General features: G+C 44.4%; 1 protein-coding gene across 2 annotated transcripts in view; it reads left to right on the forward strand.

Moving 5' to 3' along the window:
• The first annotated feature begins 419 nt into the window (after positions 1-419).
• Positions 420-24,346, forward strand: part of SH3GL1 (SH3 domain containing GRB2 like 1, endophilin A2) — a 110,147-nt gene continuing 86,220 nt past the window's right edge. Inside the window, exon 1 of one of the 2 annotated variants that reach the window (XM_086947069.1) lies at positions 420-674. In XM_086947069.1, coding sequence (XP_086803195.1) covers positions 630-674 — 45 coding nt within the window. In that variant the 5' untranslated portion in view covers positions 420-629. The remainder of the gene's footprint in view (positions 675-24,346) is intronic. The other variant, XM_086947070.1, reaches the window with a different exon arrangement.

The raw sequence follows: 24,346 nt of genomic DNA on the forward strand, positions 1-24,346 counted from the left end.
ATAGGTCTGAATTATCCATGCAGAGCTCCAAAATGACCCAGTTCCATGTGTAAGTAGGTCATCCAGTCCTGACTTTATTTTTGTATTGCATACTGGGCATCGTAGTCCTTTTCAACCAGTTTAAAGGCACTCAAATAAAGTTCGTCGACAGGATGTACTTTTCAGTCACGGAACTGGGGTCGCTTTGGTCCCACGGCTTGTCGTGGCTGGTACATGTCGCTAATACAGCCGCAGAGCTCTAGCAGATCAGACTAATGTCTCTCATCTACCATCCCTGCCTGGCTCGAACATGGCGTATGACGTAACTTCCCTGCCTGTCCTCAATATGGGACTCGGTGAAGACACTGCACAGGATGTGACCTGGACTGTCAGTCCTCCGAGGCCCGCCCCCCAGTTCCTGACAGCCGCCGGAAGTGTGTGGTTGCCATGTAACTTCCTGAGAGGCGGGAGCGGGGCGGAGCGTTGCTTGTGTGTCCGTCCGTCCGGGGCTGTGTCTGTCGGTCCTGTCCGTGCCCCCCTCCCGTGATCTGTCCGTGCCCCCCAGTGCCGTGTGTGGGCCCCCCTCTCTTGTTTGTGACCCCCTGTCTCTGTTCTGCGGCCCCGGGTGTGCCCGGCTTAGGGAAGGCAGGATGTCGGTGGCCGGGTTTAAGAAACAGTTTTATAAAGCCAGCCAGGTAAGCAATGGGGCAGATGGCGCGGGGGTGCCATCCCTGGGGCAGAGGGGCTGGCATGCGGGCTGGAGGGGAATGCTCGCGAGCATGGGAGGCAGGCTGGGAGAGGGGGTGCCAGCAGGGGAGCAGACTCGGGCATCACGGAGGGGACTGCCGTAATGGGGTACAGGAAGGGGCATTCGTAGGGACAGATGTTATGAAATGGCAAGTGCGTCCAGCACGAAGATGAGACTGGACATCAGGAGGACGTATTGTGGGGCTGAGGGTGTCAGCATAAAATCAGCGGCCGGGGGCATCGCATGGGAAAAAGGCTCGGGGTGGGCAGGTCACCACCTTAGTGACAGTGTAGTGTATTGTATCTTGTATCTTGGTTACTGATAGTTCTATTCTAGCTATTCTATTTAGTGTGCACATGCCTGTGCATGTGCTCAGAATGTATTTATGTATTGGTTTAAATGTGGAGTCGCCTTCTGATGCCAGGTGTCCGTTGTGGAGTCAGTTACCGCTTGGACTCCTGGCTGACGAGACGCTCCTCCTGTGATTGGAAACCTACAATAAACTTATACTTGGAATTCATTCCTCTCTCAAGAGTTTCTTTAAAGACTTTCTGTCCTCTACATATTGGCGACGATCGGGATTTTGTTTCCATCACCGACCCCACGCAAAGGAATTTATTTTGGCTAATTTTTTACTTCGTCGAAATTGGATTACTTTGGTGTTCTGACCCAACGATTCATGGAATTTATGTTTCGTGTGGATTAATTGGTCGAGTTTTTGTTGAGGAGGAGCGGATTTGTGACTGTTTTCTCGACATTGCGTTTCATTGGAACGTGAATCGCAACTTGAAGATAACCAGCTGAATGTTAAAAGTCTCCTACAAAACTTTAAACTTGTGGTTGAAGTTTAAGTCGTTCTGAAGCTACAAAATCTGATTTTTCAAGGAGTGCTTTTGAATTACGCGCTTACCGGCCTGTTTGGAACTCCGGCATCGCGTCCTGGAGCGTTGGCAACGCGCCCTTCTCTTCGAACTTCCACTCGCACTTGCTGAGTCTTGGAACTCTGGGGCATCAACGTACTCGTCACGACGCTCACGTCATGACGCTACACACGGCGGACATCTTGGAGAAGTAAGATACCTCACCAGACACGTCACGACGCTCTCGTCTCGACGCTACACACGGCGGACATATTAGTGAAGTCGGAAGCTTCAGCTGGTGATGTTGGAATTTTATCGGCGTTTGTAGCGTCTGACTTTTCTTCGTGTGATCTCGGCGATTCACACGCCTTTCTTCAAGCGTTTATCTACCTGTTTTTGAAGCTGTATTTAAGCGGTATTCAAACTGTTCTGTAAATTTTAACGAAATTTTCTCTTGCAGCAAATTCGTTTTTACAGGTTTCATGTTTATTTGTGTTAAAGTTTTCACGCATTTATAACGTATTTGCATATTACCTGGGTACATATCTTGCTATTGTCATTGTATATTTTGTTTTAGCAATATGGCCTCGGTTAGGGAGGTCACACAACCCCCTCCTTTTCTTGAGAAACCTGGGAAGCCTACTTTACTATGGTCTGAGTGGTTTGGCTTATTTGAGAATCACATTTTGGCGATTGATGCTTCTGACTATTCGCCTCCTAGGAAGTTTGCTCTTCTTTTTGGCAGTCTTGGGTTGGCTGCGCAACGTATTTTTAAGAGTTTGGTACCCATTCCCCCTCCTGCTGCTCATTCAGGGGATAGTGAATGGAATGTTTACATAGAGGCTATCGCCAGGTTGAAAAAGCAATTTGAAGAATCTCCTAACATCATGCTGGAGAGGCACAATTTTTATAAAAGAAGACAAAAGGAGGACGAAAAAATTGACGAATATATTTCTGCACTGAGAGTATTAGCTATCACCTGTGATTTTGGTCCTTTACTTGACAATTATATCCGCGATCAATTTGTGTTTAATTGTTCTTCCACTAAAGTAAAGGAAAGAATTCTTAGTTGCAAGAATCCCTCACTATCCGAGGTTATTGACCTTAGCCTAAGTATCGAAAGGTCAGTAACCTCTACTAAGGCAATGGCGTTGGATACTGTTACTAAGGTTAATTTTATTTCGGATGATGTGTCTGAAGATGGTGTATATGCTGTTACTAATAAAGAAGCTAAAGAAAAGTGGCAAGCAAGTAGATCTAGTGGTAATACAAATAAGCAAAATTCTTGTTTTAGATGCGGGTCCAAATTCCACATTGGGAATTTTAAAGGGTGTCCTGCCATGAATAAACGTTGTGTTTTGTGTAAAAAAATAGGTCACTTTCAAAAGGTGTGCAGATTTCAGAAGAAATCTGTTAAAGTCAACTATGTGGATATGAATGACTGTTGTGACACCTTTGATAATCTAATGTTAATGGTTGAGTGTGATGATTCTGAACCTATTAAGGGACCTTTGTGTGAAGCTGTAATTGACAATATTAAATTACAGGTAATGGCTGATTCTGGAGCTCCCATTACTATACTTAGGGACTCTACATTTTTTGATAAATGGGGAAGGAATGTGAAGTTAAGTCAGTCGGATGTCAATTCTAAGGCTTTCGGGGAGAAAGATATTGACATGTTAGGTTTTTTCTTAACTAGCGTAGAGGTCCTGGGAAGGTCCATTATTACAAAAGTCTACGTGGCTATTAAAGGGAAAGATATCGTGGGTTGGAAAGACCTCGCCAAAATGGGCCTATATCTTGTCCCGGGAGATGAGAACCCAATTAAAGTACGTGACTTTCCCATTTGCTTTGTTGAGGAGGTAAAAATCGATAGAACTGAATTGCTAAATGAATTTAAAGATGTGTTCAGTAATAAAATTGGTTTGGTGACTGGCGCAGAACACAAGATTAGACTCATTCCCGGGGCATCACCCGTTTTTCATAAGGTTCGCCCAGTTCCCCTTAGTGTCAGGGCAGAACTTAAAAAGATGTTGGAGGATCTTGTTAGAGACAAGATTATAGAACCTTCAGAATCCTCCCAATGGGTTGCGCCCATCGTCGTAGCACGCAAGAAAAATAATGAGATTAGGCTATGCGCGGACCTCAGGGGTCTCAATAAAAACATCAAAATCGATTGTCACCCTCTCCCCAAAATTCAGGAGCTGTTAGCGAATCTGGGTGGCGCTAGGTGGTTTTCTTTGCTGGACTTAAAATCCGCTTACCACCAGATTCCCTTGTCCAAGGATTCTCAAGAGTTAACAACCTTTGTGACCCCGTTTGGTGCTTTTAAGTTTCTGAGGCTCCCATTCGGGTTAGCTTCAGCAGCTAGCGTTTTCCAAAGGTTGATGGACTCTTTGTTCGGGGATCTGATGGGGGTTCAAGCATATTTAGATGACATTTTGGTCTTTGCTAAGACAATGGAGGAACACAATGTGCTACTTAAAAAGGTTTTGTCCATTCTTGGCAGTAGGGGTATGACAGTCAGGGAGGACAAATGCAAGTTTGGAGTGTCTGAGTTAGAGTATTTGGGCCATTCTATTTCAAAGTCAGGCATTAGACCTAAGTTTTCTGTCGTTAGGGCGTTAATGGAAGCCAAACCTCCATGTGATAAGGACACTTTACGTTCGTTTCTGGGCCTAGCCGAGTACTATGCCAGATTTGTCGAAGGGTACGCTCAGGTCGTGGAGCCTCTGAGACTGCTTTTGAAGAAAGGTCAAAAGTTTGTTTGGTCAAAAGAGTTGGATGAGACTTTTGCTAAAATCAAGGACTTAATTGTCTCTGCACGTGCTCTCCAGGCGTTTAGAGATGATTCTATGTGCGTTATTGCAGTTGATGCAAGCATGAAAGGGCTTGGTGCAGTGTTGTGTCAACAGGTAGAAGGTAAAGAGCACACGGTAGCTTTTGCTTCTAGATCTTTGAAGGACTTTGAAAAGCACTACAGCACGATTGAAAGGGAGGCGTTGGCCTGTGTGTGGGCGGCCCAAAAGTTTAAAATGTATATCTGGGGTCGCAAGTTTATTATGCTATCTGATCACAAACCACTTTCGTTTATTTTCAGCAAAGTTTCTGGTACCAATAGTCTTTCGCCTAGGCTGACTAGATTGGTTTCTAAACTGCAAGAATTCAATTTTGAATTGAGGCACATCACAGGAGGTAAAAATTTCAGGGCAGATTGCTTGTCCAGGATGTTGATGGACAGGGATGATGAGGATGACTTGGTGGAGGAGGATGTGGAATGTGTCTCTTTGGTGGATGCTGTGGAGGAGTGGAGTTCAGCCATTTCTGAAAAGGATTGGAATGAAGCTAGTGAGTTGGATGGTGTTTTGTCACAGGCCTTGGAGTTTTCGGCTAAAACTTGGCCAGATGTTAGGAATCTGTCGGGGGACCTCAAGAATTTTGCTCAGGTGGCAGAGGAGCTCTCAGTCAAAGATGGGGTTTTGTTAAGGGGTGATAAGTTCGTTCCTCCCAGTGGTTTAAGGAACATGATTATCAAATTAGCACACGAGGGTCACCTTGGTGTGACCAAGACTTGTATGAGAATCAAAGCTCATTATTGGTGGCCAGGTATTGACTCACAGGTTAGAGCTACGGTGGACAGTTGTGAAGAATGTCTTTTGTCTGATAAGCATTGGAAGACTCACCAGGCCCCTTTACAACCTTCTCAATTTCCGGGGATGGCTTGGGAGAAGGTGGCTTTAGATTTCTCTGGCCCATATAAAGTTCTTCCGGAAGGGAAGAGGTACCTTATCCTAGCGATGGATTATTTTTCTAAATGGATGTATTATAGGTTTGTAGAGGCTCCAGATTCAAGTAATACCATTTCTTTCCTTGAGAGACTGTTCTTGTTGGAAGGGGCCCCTCGCACCTTGGTGACTGACAACGGGACCCATTTTGTCTCTGACAAGATGTGTAGATTTTTGAAATCACATGATGTGAAGCAATTGAAAGTGGCACTTTATTCGCCTTCATCGAATGGTCTGGTGGAGCGGGGCAATAAAGTTTTGAAAGAGGGAATTCAGACAGCCATAGCTTCTGGTGTGGATGTTTTTAAATTTTTGGAAAAGAAAATCTGGAACTATAACGTATCACCGCATTGTACAACTCAAGTGTCCCCTTTTCAATTGTTGCGGGGAAGGGAATTTCATTCTCCTTTGTTTCCGGCTTGGTTAAGGAAAGTGGAGGGTGTTCAAGTGTCTCCTGTTAGTGAGGATCTGGACCTTGCGGTCAAGCGGAAACAGGCTGTTATGAAGGAAAATTTTGACAGGTCAAAGGGTGTAAAGGAGGTTCAAATGTTGGTGGGAGATTGGGTTATGATCAAGAAACCCTATAAGGTCGCAAAAGGCTTATCCATGTTTTCAAGTCCCGTCCAGATTCTTAAAGTCAGTAAGAATGCAGTTTTTCTGGGGGACAAGGGTTGGTGGAACGTTAGACAGCTGGCAAAGCTGACTGCAGATCAAGCTGCCCTTATCTCTAGGAGGAAAAATTTATCCATTCAAGAGGGTTGCGATTGGTCTCATTGGCTCCAGCCAAAAATGGTTCAAGTTTGTGATGAACTCCCCTCTGCTACACCTGTTATTTCTAATGTTCCCTCCCCTGTTCTGGATTCTGTAGTTTCCCCTGCTGTTCCGTCTTGCAGTCGTAGTGGTCGCATTAGAAGACCTCCTGCAAGATACAACGAGTTTATTTCCTTTTAGTTTTGGGTTTCTTTGTTTTTCTGGTTCTGTATAAGGGGGAAGGTAATGTAGTGTATTGTATCTTGTATCTTGGTTACTGATAGTTCTATTCTAGCTATTCTATTTAGTGTGCACATGCCTGTGCATGTGCTCAGAATGTATTTATGTATTGGTTTAAATGTGGAGTCGCCTTCTGATGCCAGGTGTCCGTTGTGGAGTCAGTTACCGCTTGGACTCCTGGCTGACGAGACGCTCCTCCTGTGATTGGAAACCTACAATAAACTTATACTTGGAATTCATTCCTCTCTCAAGAGTTTCTTTAAAGACTTTCTGTCCTCTACAGACAGCATCTGGGATTATGCCTGAATAAAGGCCTCAAGTCACTGGAGGTGGCAAGGCACTAAATGTATCTAGACAGCTGTGGCCAGCTGTCTGATGTGGTTTTAAAAAGACAAGTGTGTATCTGGCCTTCAATCGAAATATCTTATGAGTCGCTCAACAGGTGATGTATCAACGTATGACCACCTTTCTGGATGCCGCTTCTTTTAAATTTGAGGACATGTATTTTTTTTATCAGTTTCACTTTCCATGCATTCGACTAAGTGGGTGCACTGAGTGGCATTCACTAAATGTATACACTTCGATTTAATAAAGGAAACTGTGACGGCGTTGGCATAATCAAGGCAATAGGCACATTTATTTTATTGTCATCCTCCTAAATGTTTGTAGTAGTACAGTTAGATGCGAGCAAACCTTCTAGTCCACTAATCTATATTTGTTGTTACTATAGCGTGCATTCTGATCAGAATCACTTCAACCCGTTACTAGGTTCAGGAAAACGATCCACTTTAAGTTAAAGTGGTTTATCCAGAACGGCACAGTTTGGCCAAGTGTGAAGCTGGTAGTTCAGTGCAGGTTCCCAAGTTACAAAGCCAGCTACTAAGGCAGATTTTTTTTTCCATGTGTCTAGGTTTACAGGAAATAGCGATGCTTTGTGGATAGTTTGTCCCCCGAGGGCTTCCTTGCTGCACTCTGTCAACAAAGCCGGTTGGCAGTGTATAGAAATCACTTCCTAAATCTACTTTAGTATGCGAAGGGGAATTTTGTCTAAACGAGTTGGCTAAACCGTATGTGAATCAATTGTGAAATGGGGCAAAGCGGGCAAAAAAGAAAATGAGTATCTGTAACTTTAGTACACATCACACTACTTGGATTAAGCGGGCGTCACTTCGTTATTCACAGTACAAACATGAGTCTAGAGGCCACAGTCGTGTCAGTAAACTAGAAAAGCCTGTGTAACGTCATTATGACACCGACGTGTAGCTGTCCTGCTATCCTTCGACTCGTTATCTCTTTATTAGTCTGTTGGATTTAAATGCATTATTACAGTAGAAGCAATAAGACATGTTTTGAGGTGATGTATGCCTGTAATGCATTAGACTAGAGGGTCTCTCTTTTCGTTAACAGGAGTCTGAATACGTATCAATGTTTACAAAGCGGCATTATGGTGGAGGGAGGGAAGGAGAGAGAAAGGGGCAGTTGCTCTTCAGTGGTACCCGGAGCCTTTCTTTGCTCACCCACTTATATTGTTCACCAGCGTGTAGAGACATAGGTTGTTGAGCGCCCGGGTAGGTGGAGAAGAGGAGGTCGAATGGTATCATGACTGGGTCCTTAGGAATAAGGCTTGGTGGGTGGACAGAGGAAGTTGGTCGGCGCCAGCCTTGGATGGGGGCTTGTATCCATATCCAGATATGAGAAGCTGAGGTGGGCTGACAAGAAGGTGGCACGGGGTAATGGCAAGGAATAGGGCTGGCCTGAAAGCATCGTCTATAATGGGGTCAAAGCAATGCCCAGCATTTTGCAGTGGGTGTGTTTAGTACCTTGTTGAGGTGGAGGTTAAGGGTGATGCCAGGATAAGTCAGTAGCTGAAGTGGGCGTTGGTATGGAAGATGCTCTTTAGTATACTGTTGGCACATGGACTGCACAAGCGTGCTTTTGAGTGGAGACGTGAAACTTCTTTATGATGCGATTGTTTGGAAATCAGAATCCAAGAGAATGTTTAATAGAGGTGGGATGCAGCAGCATAAACCGTAGCTTGATAGGCATGTGCCAGGTAGTTGTGGTGGCTTTGTCCTGGAGGCAGATGTGGTGGACAGCCTACACCAGGGTAGCCTGAAAAGGCCAATAGCCACGTTTCATATAGACTGGTGCGGTGAACATTTGGACTTGTGCCGCTTGGGCACAAGAATGGGTTCAGCTCTTTTCTTAAAAGAAAGTGAGCTGAAAATATATATTTTTTTCTATTTTATCTATTTAAAGCTCAAACAAAAGTTAATTCCATTGTCGCTTTGTGAATCTGTTCGGCCGTCAGTAATGCTATCTTTTAAGTTCCTCTAGTGAGCCTTTTCTCAAACATTAATAATTGAGTGCACACTGGTTCATGAACCTTTGGGTTCTTCAGCAAAGTCACGTTTTTTTATCTGAAAAGCAGCCGAGCAACCTGACATCGTATTTAGTGCTTCCTCTTTCTGGCTTATTGAATGCCTCTATTTAGCGTGGTGTCAGTCCTCCACAGTTCTGGTCGTTAATACAATTCATTCCTATAGTTTGCGTTTAATGAATTATAATCAGTGACATTATTATTGTGTGGTCTTGATAGTACATTCATTAGTTTATTTAGGAACTCAATGTGCTGCCTGTCATAAGAATGGCATAGTAAACATCACTTATTTTTTTAGTGGAACATTAGCATGCCTTCGCATATCTTGGAATTTAAAGGAAGAACATCAAAATACGTGCCTGCAATTATTTCATTCATGTCTATATGTCCCTTAGTTTTTAGAGTTGACATTTAGTCCAGGGACTTTTCAGATGGGTACATGTGGTTTAACAAGGCAGCAATTTGCCTTTGAAGATAGAATGTGGTCAAGTTGCAAAACCAGTATTAGATTTCTTATGTTCTGCTTTTATGGTCATCAACATTATGATCATGTCTGCATACCATATTCATTCTTTCTAAATCTACCCTAAATGTTAACATGTTTCGGTCGCTGAATATTTTTAAGCTTCCGAGCCTTCTTAGCAACAAGATGATCATTTGCTTGCCATTGTACTATTGTCTTTTTATATCCATTCCCCAAAAATATGAACTGTGTTAAATAGTTTTTTTAAAATGGAGGACATGCTTCGATAAACACTGTTCACAAATCTTCATAGATATGCTGGTGTGGTGCTGTGCTGGTCTTTACAGCAGAATCTAAAACTGTAGTTGGGTCTCACTGCAGGTGGTTTGTTTATTCGGTTTAATGCCAGAAACCGGTCCTGGGAAGACATAGCTTGGCAGTTTGGGCTGGACTGTTCCCATGAGGCACAGGGTCAGACTGATTTGCATATGGCCATGTCTGAACTGGGGTGGCAGAGTGGGCTAAAGAATGGTGATGGATTAAACCCAGATCAGTTGACTGGGGGTGAGTGTTTGTATTGTCAACGCTCCGTCCATCATTCCCTTTTGGTTTTTCTTTGTTCGCCCTAAGTTGGCAGGGTATGCTCAGACGTGAGTCCCTTGCTCACTTTGCCACTGGATTCAAGCAAGCCCGGCTGAAGACGGCTGTAATGCCAGAAACCGGTCCTGGGAAGCTTGATTCCGGTCCAGGTAAGACATGGCTTGGCAGTTTGGGCTGGACTGTTCCCATGAGGCACAGGGTCAGACTGATTTGCATATGGCCATGTCTGAACTGGGGTGGCGGAGTGAGCTAAAGAACGGTGATGGATTAAACCCAGATCAGTTGACTGGGGGTGAGTGTTTGTATTGTCAACGCTCCGTCCATCATTCCCTTTTGGTTTTTCTTTATTCGGTTTTACATCCACAGATGCATGCTAAATCCCCCCCCCCCCCTCCCCCCCCCAAAAAAAACTCCTCTCAATATATTCCTATAATCCTGCATGGAAAATTGGCCTTGACATATACTTTGTAGTAGTGAAGTAGTGTGGCTCACTGGTTAGAGGCGGCAGACCCGAGAGCAGAGGACGGCCCGGGACTAGGGTTCGATTCCCGGCGCGGCAGGTTTCTGGACCAGGGTCAGCGGACTCGATAATTCTCTCGCCTCGGTGCCCACTCTGATCAGCGATCACACTCGGCAACTCTGGGCATTAGCTTGCCTCATCTTCACTAACGGCCCCACCAGACCGCCGGGGATGCCTGGTCTCACCCTGGAGATACCCATTAAGGGACCATCTCTCAGGGAAGCCAGGAAGGTATTCGCAGCGGTCGAAGCGCCTTGGGACCCTCCGGGTAAGTAGTGCGCTATATAAATGCCTATACATTACTTTAAAATGTTCCTTCTTTATTTGTTTTGAATGGCCTTCTTCTTCCCTTTCACCTTCCTCATGCTTCCTGAGTATTAGTACATGCCTGACTGCCTTAACTCGCTATCTTTGAATCCACATCCCTGCAACCAAACAATATATTCATTCCATCATTCCGTTATAGGTTTGGGCTGTGTCAAGATGGCTCGGCAAGTTAAGCCCTCGTTGTTGACATTGCATGTGATCGGTGTAGTCGGAGCTTCAAACCCAGCATACTTCATCCTTCTGAAGTTGGCGAACTAAGTGCTGTCAAATCTGCTTGTTCCTTCAAGTATGAAAACCCAGTAGTTATCTTAGAAAGGCATGGAGGTTTAATTAAATAGGGTAGGCGCTACTTATTCATACGACTTCCAAAGCTTGTGGAGTGTGTTTTAGTTACAGCTTTTTAAAGAGAGGTGGCATGCTGTGGAACATTTACTGCAGATTGCAGAGGTGAATGTAAATGTTCAGGTTTGAGGTTAACCGCTGTATTTCTACATGCCTTCCTCATTTGTGCATACAGAAATTGAGTCAGAGTGACTTCTAGAGAATTGCCCAGGCTCACACAGTTGGTCATGTGGCCTAGCTGGGACTAAGCCATTGCGCATTTGGCACTGTAGCCTCACAGCCACATATTGGAGAACTTGTTAATGTTGCACTTATCAGTGCTTTTGGTTACCCATCCAGTGTTGATTTTGTGGTACTGAGTGAGACCCACAGAGGTTCCTCTGTCTGCCTGATCCAATTGGTCATCAGATCAATATTTGTGTGTGTGTGTGGGGGGGGTTTGGTCTACGAATAACAAGAACCGGATACTGATACTAGTGAGATATACGCCTGACCTAGCCCCGGCCCCGCAGCTCTCTGTACGGTTTCCACCGGAAGGACGGTCTCCCATGCTGCTGTAATATAGACAGTTCATTGTATGTGTCAGGAGCGCACCGAGCCGCGCCAACGTGCCTGGCCTTCACGATAAGCAGCAGGCACGGCTGCCAGGGGTTGCAAGAGGCCCCATCTGCCGCCTTCCGGCCACCTCCTGCCTTTCCCTCCTAAACATCTGTCTCCCCTCCCCCAGCCGGACATCCACACGGGAGGCAGCCAGGCCAGCGGCGTGGACTCATTCAAGCGCTGTCACGTGAGGCGTTGCCACATTCCTTTTTTTCCAGCCTCCATTCCCGCGCTCGTGGGTGGATTTCTCGAACGCTGAACCCGCAGCCCTCCAGGGATTCTTGAGCTGATGAGATAGCTCAGCGGGTTGAGGCCCGCGTGTAGTCTGCATGGCTTTTGCCGAGATCCGACTCGGGCTGACTCAGCTCTTTTGACGCCTATAAGCTCGCAGCGAGTTTGTAAGGCATTTGGGGCTGCGGTGCTCGACGTATGCATGGGAAAGTAATTGATGCTGTTATTATTAAAAGCTCCCTGACTTAGGTATTCTCTTCATGGAGACGGATCTCAGCTGCCTCTCACCTGTCAGTAAATGCCTGAACTCTGAGCCGGTGAAGAAACTGGATCAACATTGTAGCCCATGGGGATACGTTTTTACAGACTGGACTGCGTAAAAGCCAACTTAAGACACCTCAAAGTCATTAGGCATGATAGTGGCATTTAAACAGGGAATGGGAACTGTGATCGAAATTCGCCAGCTAAGCAGAGAAATCTGTTTTTCTTCCTTTCCGTGCATAACACTGCATTCTTTGTTAGTTCTTGAGCAAGAGTCCGCAGATCCAGTCGAGAGTTTGGGGCGGTGTGAATTATCTGTACGGGTTCTTACTCAATCTTGCTATCATGGCACATCCATCCGTTGTTGCCACTGTAGGCCAATCCTGGTCAGATACCCTTGCCCGCTACATCCCCAGACACCCTGCCAAGTTGAGACTCGCTCTGCTGTGTCAAGTTTTTCTCTTTTTCTTTTGCTGTGTAAGCCTCTGTAAGAAAGTCACAGGCCTTCCAAGAAGTAACACAATCTGAGAACATTCATTACTTTCTCTCCTCAGAAACACATCGAAAGTCGTTGGATGCATTTTGCAGAGCCTTGGTGGAGACACAAAGCATTGGGGGCATCACCAGCGGCTGTTGATTTGTGGGGGATCTTCTGTTTGATGAAATAAAAACATTTAGGAAACTGAATGTCATTTAAGAAGTCTCACAACTTAGGTTGTAAGCCTGTGTTGTGTAGTAAATACTCAGGACAGCAGGCTGGTGAAGACCATGTCATTTTACAAAAATTATTTCTATAATGTTACTTACGTGTAGCTTTTTAGCCAGCACTCCTTATCCTTTGGCCTTTCGTTGTGTCATTCACATGTTTGTACGCCCGCTACAGCATCCCGCTTGGGGTAGTTGGCCAGCCCACTTCAGTAATTGGCTTGGTCAACTTTACATTCTGCTTTTTCACAGGGAGCACCTTCAAACACAATATAACTCCATTCTGCGCCACGGTGTGGCTTTTGAAACCTCGAAACATTTGTGCTTTTATCCAGCGTGTTCTCTATTGGTGGGAGGACCACAGACCCCCCCCACAGTACCATTTTACAAAAGCCATGACAAATCAAGCATTGACAAAATGCCAAATGGCTGTTAGCCGACGCCAGACCTATTGGCTTTGCCAGTGCTTGTTTACTCCTGTGTTTGCCTTGCTGGTAATTTTTCTATTGGGGTAGGAGGCTGCATGAATCATCTAATGGTGGGAGCTGGTTCAGTCTCTCCTTTGGTCATTACGGATGGTCTCTGCCTAAGAGATGGATTCCTGTTACAAACCTGGCCCGCATCCTTAGAGGAATGGGTTAACTGCCTCTTAGGACGCGCTATCCTAGGACCTAGTGCCTAAATGTCTATTAAAATAGGCAACACTGTGCAATTTCCAATTTTTATTAGGCAATTAGTTGGTGCTAAATAGGCCATTGACACCTAGGCAAGATCACCTGGAGCTTATCCTGAAATCTTTGCCAAATATTGTTTTCAGACTTGCATTGCTTTCTCACTAACTTACACAAACAATGTCAAACCTAGACAGCGTACAAGCTCTTTATAAACCACATCCAACAAATCGCTAGCAAAATAGTCTCTCCAGTTCCATAGTAGGCCTTCCCAGCTTTGCGGACAAGGGTGCCCATATAATTAATGATTTATGATGTAGTAAGAATCGTGACTGCTGCTACAAAAATGCAAATATTATAGCATATTTTCGGCCTCCCGTTGATCACCATAGGTTGGAGCAATGCGACCCCATCAGTTTTCAGAATCTCATTCATTCCCTTTCAATTTCACCCTGAACCACTGAAACAATTCTAATGGAACCCAGTGGGCAGGGGGGATATCGCAGTCACGTTCTGGATTGTACTGCCTCTTTAGTGCTAATTGTTTATATATTAATTAGTTTGCTTGAGTACAGCACATCACCTGTCACACGCTTCCAAGCGATGCCGTTATTCTGGTTTCTGTAATTTGGAAGGAAGGATACGTTTGTCAGTTCAGTGGCGACTAAGCCTCAGTCTGGAATCCTTCATTAACGCTCTCTGTTTGCGTAGGAGTTGGTTGTAGACAAGCCTGAACAGTTCAGCTTTAAGGTTGTTTGTTGAGCGAATATCCTGTGGTTCGGCCCACAGGTTGGGTTTAAAGCATTCCTCCCCAAGGGTTCTGCCTGTGCAGCAAGTTTCAGACATTTAAAGACTTGTTGGGTGAGGTAGGGGGTGTGCCATTGATGAATGAAATGCTGAGAGGTGGATTTGTAGATCCACCACTATCGGCCCCCTGTAGATTGCCTCAACTCTCGACTGTCCTTCTACACCCCCTCCCGCCAACTTCGCTCTTCCAGCCAAGCCTTCGCCACTGTACCTCGCATCAACAAGACCACCATGGGAGGCAGATCCTTTTCTTACCTGGCTGCCAAAACATGGAACTCACTCCCCGCTTACCTTCGCCTCACCCAGAATCACCTAGCGTTCAGAAAGCAGCTTAAAACGTGGATATTTGACAAATAATCCTCCTCCCCTTCCTAAGCGCCTTGAAACCCTCTGGGTATGTAGTGCGCTATACAAATTTTAGGACTTGACTTGACTTGACAGAGAGACATTTCAGTAATTTCAGGTCCATGCTGCCTCGGGTTCAAGCACCATCTTTTCCACCTTGTTTTGGTGCTTATGTAGTCTGCTGAGGAGTTTCTTAAGGAGCGCAGTATAAATGATGTTACAGTAGTCCAATCGTGTTACGAGGGGTCTCACCGCTCCATTCCTGTTGTGAATTAGGTGCAGCAGAAGGATATTCTGAACGATAGATCCTCGGATGTATCTGCTTGATAATTGACGCGGGGAGAGAAGGGAAGCTGACAGTCCAGTGGGACTCTGAGGGTCTTCACTTGGTGGATGGTCAGAGGTTATTCTCTTCTATTGGGCGATATGAGTCTTATCTGCCCGCACTGCGATCTCAGTCTTGGCTGTAGTTAATGCCCATGCTGCTGCCTTTCACCTTTGTTATTACACAGTCCTGGTGTCGGAAGTTGTTGGCTGTGGCCACATCCTTGATCACTGGCTGCTACTTAGTCATTTCATGTGTCACCCGCACGTCCGGGGAAAAGATGTAGTAATTTCCCAAAACTTTTACCAGAAGCGCCGAAACATGTTGTGTGGTCAATGAATTATTTGAGCATTGAAACAATTTCTGTAAAACATTGATCCCATCAAGTCTTCAAGCCGCATCTCTGCGCAATAAGCTGCTGTTTCTATAGGCATACATAAGCATATGGATTATTGGTGCCTAAGAAAGTTTTGCGATGCACTATTAATAAGCAGATCATTTTTAAATGTTAAGTATTCGCTGTTGACATGATATTATTTGAGGATATAAAGTCTATATATAAACTATGCTTTTCATATTGTAAATGTGTGGAAGGACCAAAACAACACAGCTTTCGAAATCTTGAGTAGTTTAACTAATGGAATAAGATCTACTGATATTATCTTTAGTCTTGCAACGCCCAGCTCTACTTTAAAATAGAAGCAGGGTCAGGATGTCACCAACAGTGGCTGATTGCCTGATAAGATCTCGGTTACAGATACTGAGGGAATTACTATACCTTGAGACCAACATGGCATTATTTTGGTTGGACTTTTAGATCCGAATCCCCTAGAATATGCTGACCCTCCTAATTGCTACATCCTAAAGCAGAAATCACAGGAGCTTTGCGATATATATTATAAAGTTAGCAAAGAATCGGTGTATTTAATATCAAATTGTACTTTTTATAAGCAATTAAAAAATCTTTCTTTGGCTAGCGGGTATCAGTTGTTGACCAAAGACCACGTTTTGAATAACCTCCTTAAGGTTTTAGAGGATGTATACATGAACTTTGGTGATTACCAGTCTAGTGGCTCATAGTTTTGTTTGGCAAGTCAATTTTCGGAACTTTTGAAAATGTTATGTAGCTCAAAACTTAATGCTTCAAGTATTTCTAAATTTGACCTGCATCAACGTGTCTTGGTGATGCAGCCTGACATGAAGCTTAGTTAAATTAATGTAGGCCATTAAGCTACCACTGAAAAAAGTCCTCTTTTGAAACGTTAAGAATTACTGTTTGAGAAACAAACTTTTTTTCACAATAACATATTTTTTTGGGTAAAACGACGGTGTCCCGTGTTTCCAATTTATTTTATGCTGGTTCGCTGCCCTGGAAAAGAATCCACCCCAGAATGAGCGAAATTTGGCACCAATGTTAAAAAAACTAAATTGAGGCAAATCCCCAGTTCCAGTGTTTTCTTTGCCATCTCAGCGCTCTGCTTCAGTACATATGAAACAGGATGAATTATGTTGCCAGCTGGTGATGACTAAAAGTTTGCAGAATATCGTATCAGCCTTTTTTAACAGCACTTTATTGTGCTTGGTCAAGGCTGACTCATCCACAAATCCTTAAGTTCACAAAGTTCTCTAAAATATACATATTCTAAAGTGAGCGTTTCTTTCATAATCTAATACACAGTTGATGTTGACCTCAAAACGGAAATAGTGTGTCAAGAGCACTGCTGGTTTCCTTCCCGTTATTGCTGTATCCTCTGACCATGTTAAACCGAACGGTTGGGGCCGAGGACAGGAAAGGACATGGGTATGTTCTGTGATCCTACCTGCGTCAACATGTTTTCGTTGGAGAGGGTACAGCCTGTTGTGCTGTTTCATGACTATACTGTGGACTGGTGTTGCTAGACTGTTGATGGCAGTGGCTTGGAAAGGCCTCACTCATAGGGGTGGGATGGTAGCATCTTCGCCTGTCGCATCTTTAGCTGTATCTCAAAAGATGCCACCTTGCTGGATACGTTTTGGCATAGTGGACCAAAATAGACTTGTGGACTTACAGTGAGCGATTGGGGTGACTTAACCAGCCCACAGTTTAGAGCCAAAACGCATCTGGAAAATGGCCTGTTCCTCAGTCGGGCTAGCTGCATTCTGTTTTCAGCCTTGCTTTTATTAAAAAACCCAATTTTGAAAAATGACGCGCATTTTACTAAAATTAAAAAAAGTAATCCATGCCAACAATCTATAAACTGAACAAAATGTACTAAGTTGAGGGGAATGTTATTAGCTGATTGTACGAGTTTGCAAGATTAGTAATCAGTGGGGTGAAGAGTGCGGAAGATCCTTGCATTTATAATTTAAGGGAAAGAAGACTGAGTAGTCATTAGGGATTTAACCATACTTAGAAATATTTCATTGCAATTACGTGTATTTAATGTAAGCTTTTGTAATGCTACCCTAAAACCAGGAGCGCCAAATTATGAATTCCATGTTGTAGCTTGCAGCAAACTTTAAAAGCGAAACAACGTTAGTCCGTCATGTGAACGGGATCCGATTAAGACTTTCAGATTTGATTTTCACTTTTCCTCTCTTGCTAACATAAACTGTCTCTACCTGCTTTCTACAACTCTAAATTCATTGCTTAAGGAAGACCAGTTGGCTGGGGTAGGCCAGTGTCTGGTGCTACATCTACTTTTTATCCCTCATGAAGCAGTGTGTACCTGAGGAGTGGTGAGGTATGCTTGTTTTACCTATTTCCTCCTCCTCAGATGCCTAGATTTTCTACTTGGACCGGTATAATGATGGTTTATGAAGACCGTCTTTCTGGTCCCTTGCAGAATGACGTAACCTTTATTTCAAAGATGAGCTCCAGCTGAAGATTTTTTTGTAATTCTGAACATCTTCAACCATCTGTTGGTGATTTAGTGAAGTAGGCGCTTTGAGGACACGTCCTGGTTTCATTAGGACACACGCTCCCGCCGTTTCATGTCCTTGTGTTTTATTTTTACCAAGCGTCTTCCTAGTATAGACAAACTCCTCCTTCTGATCCTGTTGCATGCTGTAGCTGTGTAACCGTGCAGTGCCTCTTTGCAAACGTCATCGCTCTTCGCTTGTGACGTTAAACTTCAAATGCACTTCTTTCACTTCAGAGCGATCTTGGCTGTCTGAGCCAACACACCGTATCCAAGTGCAAATAGTAGGGTCATGGATAGGAATCTTTCAACTTCTTCTCAAAACTAAGGTGGTACTCGGTGTAAGGGGGTCGGTGCCAGTCTTGCTCAAAAAGGACAGTTTGCATGGATTGGTTCTAGCTTGTCCTTTCTTTGGCTTTTTCACTCTTTGGCGACCGGGGTGCATCTTTTTCATTTTCCCTAAATGGCTAAGGGAACTGGGAATTATGCACTTTTATAAACCAAGGTAGGTGTTATTCGTGAATCAGTTATTTGTTGGGGCCACTGCTGGTTTAATAGGGGATGTCTTGTGCGAGGCTGCACGGGGGCCAACCCTTGAAGATAGCACTTTGGCCTTACCACAGAAACCAGCAATGCCCCAAGACCCACAAGCAGATGCAGTGCCTGTTCTATTTTATAAGTAGCATAATATCGACCCGTGATTTGTATCACATCAAAAAAACACACCGAGCTACCTGAAGGTCTTTGCCTAAGGAGCTCTGCTATTCCCTGACTGAGTGGTACTCCTTTCATCAGCTGCATGATGATACAAGCATCTCCAGGGCATGGATTTCTATCTGTGATCTTGGGGATCTGTGCAGACCTTTGCAGCTCAGTCCTTTAGACGGTGAGCCGCCTTAATGACTCGTGGGGGTGGGTGGATCCTGGAGATGTCAGCCTTGGCCTGCTCTCCATCAGAAGATTGTTAGGATTAACCCACACTGCCCTGCCCCAGTTAGGAGCCTCTGATGGAATGGCCCCCACTGAATCCCTCGCCTCTGCTCTTCTCTCAGTCCACATTTCATTTTCCCTCCGCGGATTCTGCCCTTGTTTGGAGAGAGAGAGAGAGAGAGAGAGAGAGAGAGAGAGAGAACGGAAGGCTCCCTGTCTCCTCTCCTGCTGTAAATGCTGATTACTCATTTCACAGGCAGAGCTTGCAGTCTGGAAAGAATATTTCTGTTGGCTCCCTCTCCGCAGCTCTGCTCACTTTGCTCCACTTGCACTTCTTCTCAGCCATTAGGCACCATGCCTTGTAGGAGAGCCGGGTCCCAGTCAAGTGCATTTGGGCTAAAATACAGGCCAGGAAGTTGCCTTCCCATCCCATCAGATCCCATCAGCTTTTTCCCAACACCAGCAGCTAAGGGCAAGTTAATCAAAAGGAGGTGTTTTCTAGTTTATTCAGCTATCTGGTTGAGCTGATACTGCTGAGCATAGAGCGCGATTCGTGCGTTGTCCTTCAAAGAAAAGTTTATTTTATCTAGAACGGCTTTCTCGTGGGTCTGCATTTTGGGAAATGCAACCTTTTGATACATCCTGGTATTCTGTCCTGCCCAAAACCGGCCGATTGCCTTTTTGTTCACGAGGCAACAAAATGAAACTTCTGTGTTTATCAGCTGTGTGTCTTCATCTTTCTATCATTCTTTTCTGTCAATTTGCCATTTCAAGAATTTAGCATGTTGCCACCCTTAGGGTTTTTGGGGACGGTTGGGGTGAGAGGAGAGACATACAGCTGCTCTGTTTCTTTCTCATTTTCTGATATCAAACCTCCCCTCCCCCCCCCCCCCCCCCTCCCCCACACACACACACTCTCCCTCCACTGCCTGTGGGTTGGCCAGTGTAGAAAGAATGAAAGCATGGACTTGGAATTGCTACAAACAGTGTTGTTATTCATAAGTATTTTAATACATTATTTAAAAAAAAGTATTGAATAAAGAAAACCTATCTGTGTCAGAATGTGGCTTATAACATTTTGGCAGTTAGTAACAAAATCCACGGTCCGTGTTAAAAACCAGCCTTTGTGGCAGATTTGGCACCCAAAAGCAACCTTGATGCTTGTGCAACATAGCTCGCTTTGTGTGTCTATTTTCGAGGTTCTCTGACCAAAGTTTAGCTTGCGAGGCACTCTTCCAATGTTGTGGCTTCCAGACATTTCCACCCCAGATTATGGCCTGATGTGTCCTCCAAATAATCTTGAGCAGTGTTGGTTATGACGCCTTTGCTTAACCCTGTCTGTCCTGCAAGGGTTCCCTCTAATTTGCTTATCGTCCCAGCTTTCAAAGCTAATCGCCCCAGCTTCCTTCTCAGAAAATGGGATCAGGGACTTACGCTGCCATGGAAGACCATCACCCGAGAAAGATGCCCTCATTTGAACCAGCACGCTGAAAGCTGATTTTAATTGTGCTTAAGTCCTGTCGGTCTAAGAAAATGAAGAAAAATGTATGTAGGTACTTAGAAATGAGCTTCTTGCTGCTGGCCGAAACAAGGGGAGGGGAGTCGATAACCTTCTGAAAGCCTAGCCAACTATTCCGATCACTGAGCTACATGGAGCTACTTGATATTGTTGCAGGAGGCAGATATTCTGTGCACTGAACTACACTGAGAGATTGATCTGTACACTTTGAGACGGTTAATCTATGCACAGAGCAGCTTGAGCAAGCGGGCGGAGACAGATCATCTGTGCACTGAGAAGCTTGATTTAGCTGCTGGAAACGTATGTTCTGTGCACTAAGCTGCACAGTGAAGTTTGATCTATCTGCAGGAGACAGACATTCTGTGCACTGACCTACACTGAGAACCTTGATCTAGCTGCAAGACACCGATCTATGCACTGTTCTGCGCTGGGAGCCCAGCTCTAGCTGCTGGGGAAGATGTTCTGTACACTGAGCTGCACGGAGAACCTTGGTCTAGCTGCTGCAGACAGGCATTATGTGTACTGACCTGCACTGAGAACCTTGCTCTAGCTGCAGGAGACAGATCTATGTACTGTTCTGCACTGGGAGCCCTGCTCTAGCTGCTGGTGAAGAAGCTCTGTGCACTGAGCTGCACAGAGAAGTTTGATCTAAGCTGCTGGAGTCAGTTAATCAATGCAATGAGCTTCATAGAGTTTCTTGACATACTAGCTGGAGGTAGATATACTGTGCATTTAGTTGCACAGCATGATATATCTTCCGAAAATAGATCACTTTATGCAATGAGTTGGGCAGAGCAACTTGATGTAGCTGCTGAAGACATATATTCTGTGCACTGAGCTGCACAAAGAAGCTTTACATATCTGCTGGAGATAGCTACTAAACATATACCGGTGTACTTTCCGAAATGTACGGATAGTACACTTGTCAATCTGTATTCTAGATACTGGTGAAAGTGAGGCGGGTGAGGCCGCACTTGGATTTAGCATCCAAAGACCCCACAGGCACATCAGATGGCTATAATCCAACCTTAAAATCCTTTGGGTGCACTGATGGTTTACAGAATGGTGAAAACTAGTTTGGGATATCGTTTGATTATCATTGCAGGATTTGTCGGAAATCCACAAAAAGACAGCATAGAACATACTGACAATACAGCCGCACTGTTTTAGACTAGGTGGGCCGTCTGTTAATCGCTTAGCACAAAATTCCTCATCCTAGCACAAACACATCTTGCAAAGGCCTATCATTAGTAACAATGTGGCCAGTATGATCGCCATTGGCTGAGGATTTTGAAACATTGGAAAGTGGTCACATTTCCTCTTTACAAATGGCTTTCACCACACCCCTGCTTACATTGGCACAGTAGCATGTGAGAACGTTTGGAGAAATTTCAGAGAGGAGCTAATTACTTGACTTGTATCATGCACAGCAACTCTGAAGAGTGTCCCGGGGCCCAGCACAGGTCAGATGTGATAAAAGGTCTTGGCATTTTAATCCTACACAAAAAAGCCAGGTTTTCAGCCTTTAAAAAACAAGCACTGGCGTTGCCAATAGGTCTCGCAGTAGGAAAGTTTGAGCTATTGGTTTTCTAAATGACATTTTATTTTTTTGTTTTGTGATTTACAATGCCCATACTTTTAACTTTTCGCATTAGGAAAGTTTGAGCGATTGGTATTGTAAATGACACTTTTTTAATTTATGTGTTGGTTTTGAAAATAGCAAAATTAATAGCTTTGTCAGTTACAATGTCAATAGTTTTAACTTTCGCAAATGTGACACCTATAGCATTTGTAATGCAATGTGTGTTGTATTTACGTGACTTAGATGTATTGATATTACAAATAACAATGGCTTTTAATTTTGTAAATAATTAATACTTAAATAAAAGTTATTGTAATTTATAATGGCAATAGCTTAAACGTTTGTAAATAATTTTTGTGAAGATTATGTTCAGTGTATTTTATTGTGACGAAAATCCAAGAACATTGCATTTGCACCTACACACACATATGTGTTGTAGCACTGAGTGGTGTGAGGGTGAGGGGGTGTGAGGGTGAGTGGGTGTGTGAGTGTGTGAGGGTGAGTGAGGGGGTGTGAGGGTGAGAGTGTGTGAGGGTGAGAGGGTTGTGAGGGGGGGGTGAGGATGAGGGTGAGTGAGGGTGAAGGGGTGTGAGGGTGGGTGAGGGTGTGACTGTGGGTGAGGGTGAGGGTTTGTGAGGGTGAGAGGATGTGAGGGTGTGATAAATAAAAAAAATATAAAATAAAATACATTTGTATGCGCTTGCACAATGGCAATACAAAAATGCTCAATGCATAATGGCACGTTTGCATAAAGCATAAAGTAAAGTCAGACATCAGCGAAGTAGCCATCTTTAAAGACAAAAGTATAGCCTTCTGATAAACGTAGTAACAACCAAAACATGCAGTTTTAGGAGGAGGCCTGTAGGTCTACCCAACCTGAGCACAGTATGGACACACATAGCAGAGAATTTAGAATCTGTCAGCGGACCACATGCCAATGAACTCCTCTTAACGTTAAAAAGCACAACAATAGTGCCCACATATAAAGTAAAACCCTCATTGCTCACAAAAACTCCCTCTCTTTTAATACACAACCCATCAACCACTGTATAATATTGTGGTGATGTGTAGTTTCAACAACTACAAAATGTGGCATAATTGGTATGCATATGCTATTATTAGACCCCAATAAGCCAAATTTTTTTGGTTATAGGCAATCATACCTACAGAGCCTATTAACTGCCCATAAAAATGCCTGTAAATTAGCCATAATACTGCAAGACATTTTGCAGCCCACTTTCAATGAGCACCAGGGTGTGTGCAGTGGACAAACTACACACCTCCATTGTGCACAACCACGCAAGACCAGCCTTGGTCAAGACGAGTGCTATGAACAACAAAGCTACTGTTATCCCTGAAAATTGGAAAGAACAAAAGATGGTGCTATGCTTAAGGAAATCGGCAAAAAATGAGCGTGCACTCACCTAACCGTCGGTACCTCGGGCGGTCATCCAAGCCGTCAAGGGGGTACCGATCTGTGGTATTTGCGATGTTTATAAGGTGTCAAAGTCCTCAATACTGCCTTCTCCCACTTCCTCATTGTCTCGAAAGCTGCGCGAGATCACGAGCGTGATCACGCGAGAAACTACTACCGATCCCTAAGGCTCATGGGAAATGTAGTTCCTTCGTTCTTGCTTCATCAAAATAAGCTTTTACCAAATATATGGAAGCCACCTGATAGGGAGAAAAGATGTACAATGACTATTATTAGAAGGTCGCAAGCCTACAGAAGAATTATTCAAAAATCGCCCCGGAATAAACAAAGCGGACCTGATCTCGAACAAAGTCTCGCTAGACCACGCGAGAAACTACTGAGAATGCCCAGAGTGTTGGGGCATGTAGTTTATTCAGTAGAATGTATTCAAATCTCAAATGGTAGTAAAGTAAACAGAACGCCAGAAACTGAAAGTACGGCCGGAATGCCCAGAGTGTTGGGGCATGTAGTTTATTCAGTAGAATGTATTCAAATCTCAAATGGTAGTAAAGTAAACAGAACGCCAGAAACTGAAAGTACGGCCGGCCACCGGCCATCCATGAATAATTAGGGGAGGAGAAGCCGCAGAGCACACGCTGGGAGAAGCCCTTTGATGTGGTGGCGGGCGTGAAAAAATGCAATTAGGAGGGAGGGAGGGAGGCTGATGCGCGTGCTTGTTTGGTCACGTGATTCACGTGAACTCGAAGAAAACCGCACCAAAAAGCCCTTGGTTTCACGAGTATTTTGAGCACTTGAATTCTCTCCATTTCCCATTCCTTCGGAATGGAAAAGGCGAGACCTAAAAACACTGCAACGTTGCTTACTGCGCAGAGCTCAAAAGGAAGCTTATTCCCTGCTGCTGGTACTAGATGCGCAAGTGACCTACCTCCCAGTCTAACACTCTGAATTCTGGGAGTCACTGCTAGCAAAATATTGGCAGACCTCAGGAGTCTTGGCGGGGTTCGTTCTAATGTAGACTGCACCGGCCTAGTAAAGTGCCCC

This window comes from Lissotriton vulgaris, chromosome 12 (assembly GCF_964263255.1).
Source record: "Lissotriton vulgaris chromosome 12, aLisVul1.2, whole genome shotgun sequence".
In the NCBI taxonomy this organism is placed as follows: Eukaryota; Metazoa; Chordata; class Amphibia; order Caudata; family Salamandridae; genus Lissotriton; species Lissotriton vulgaris.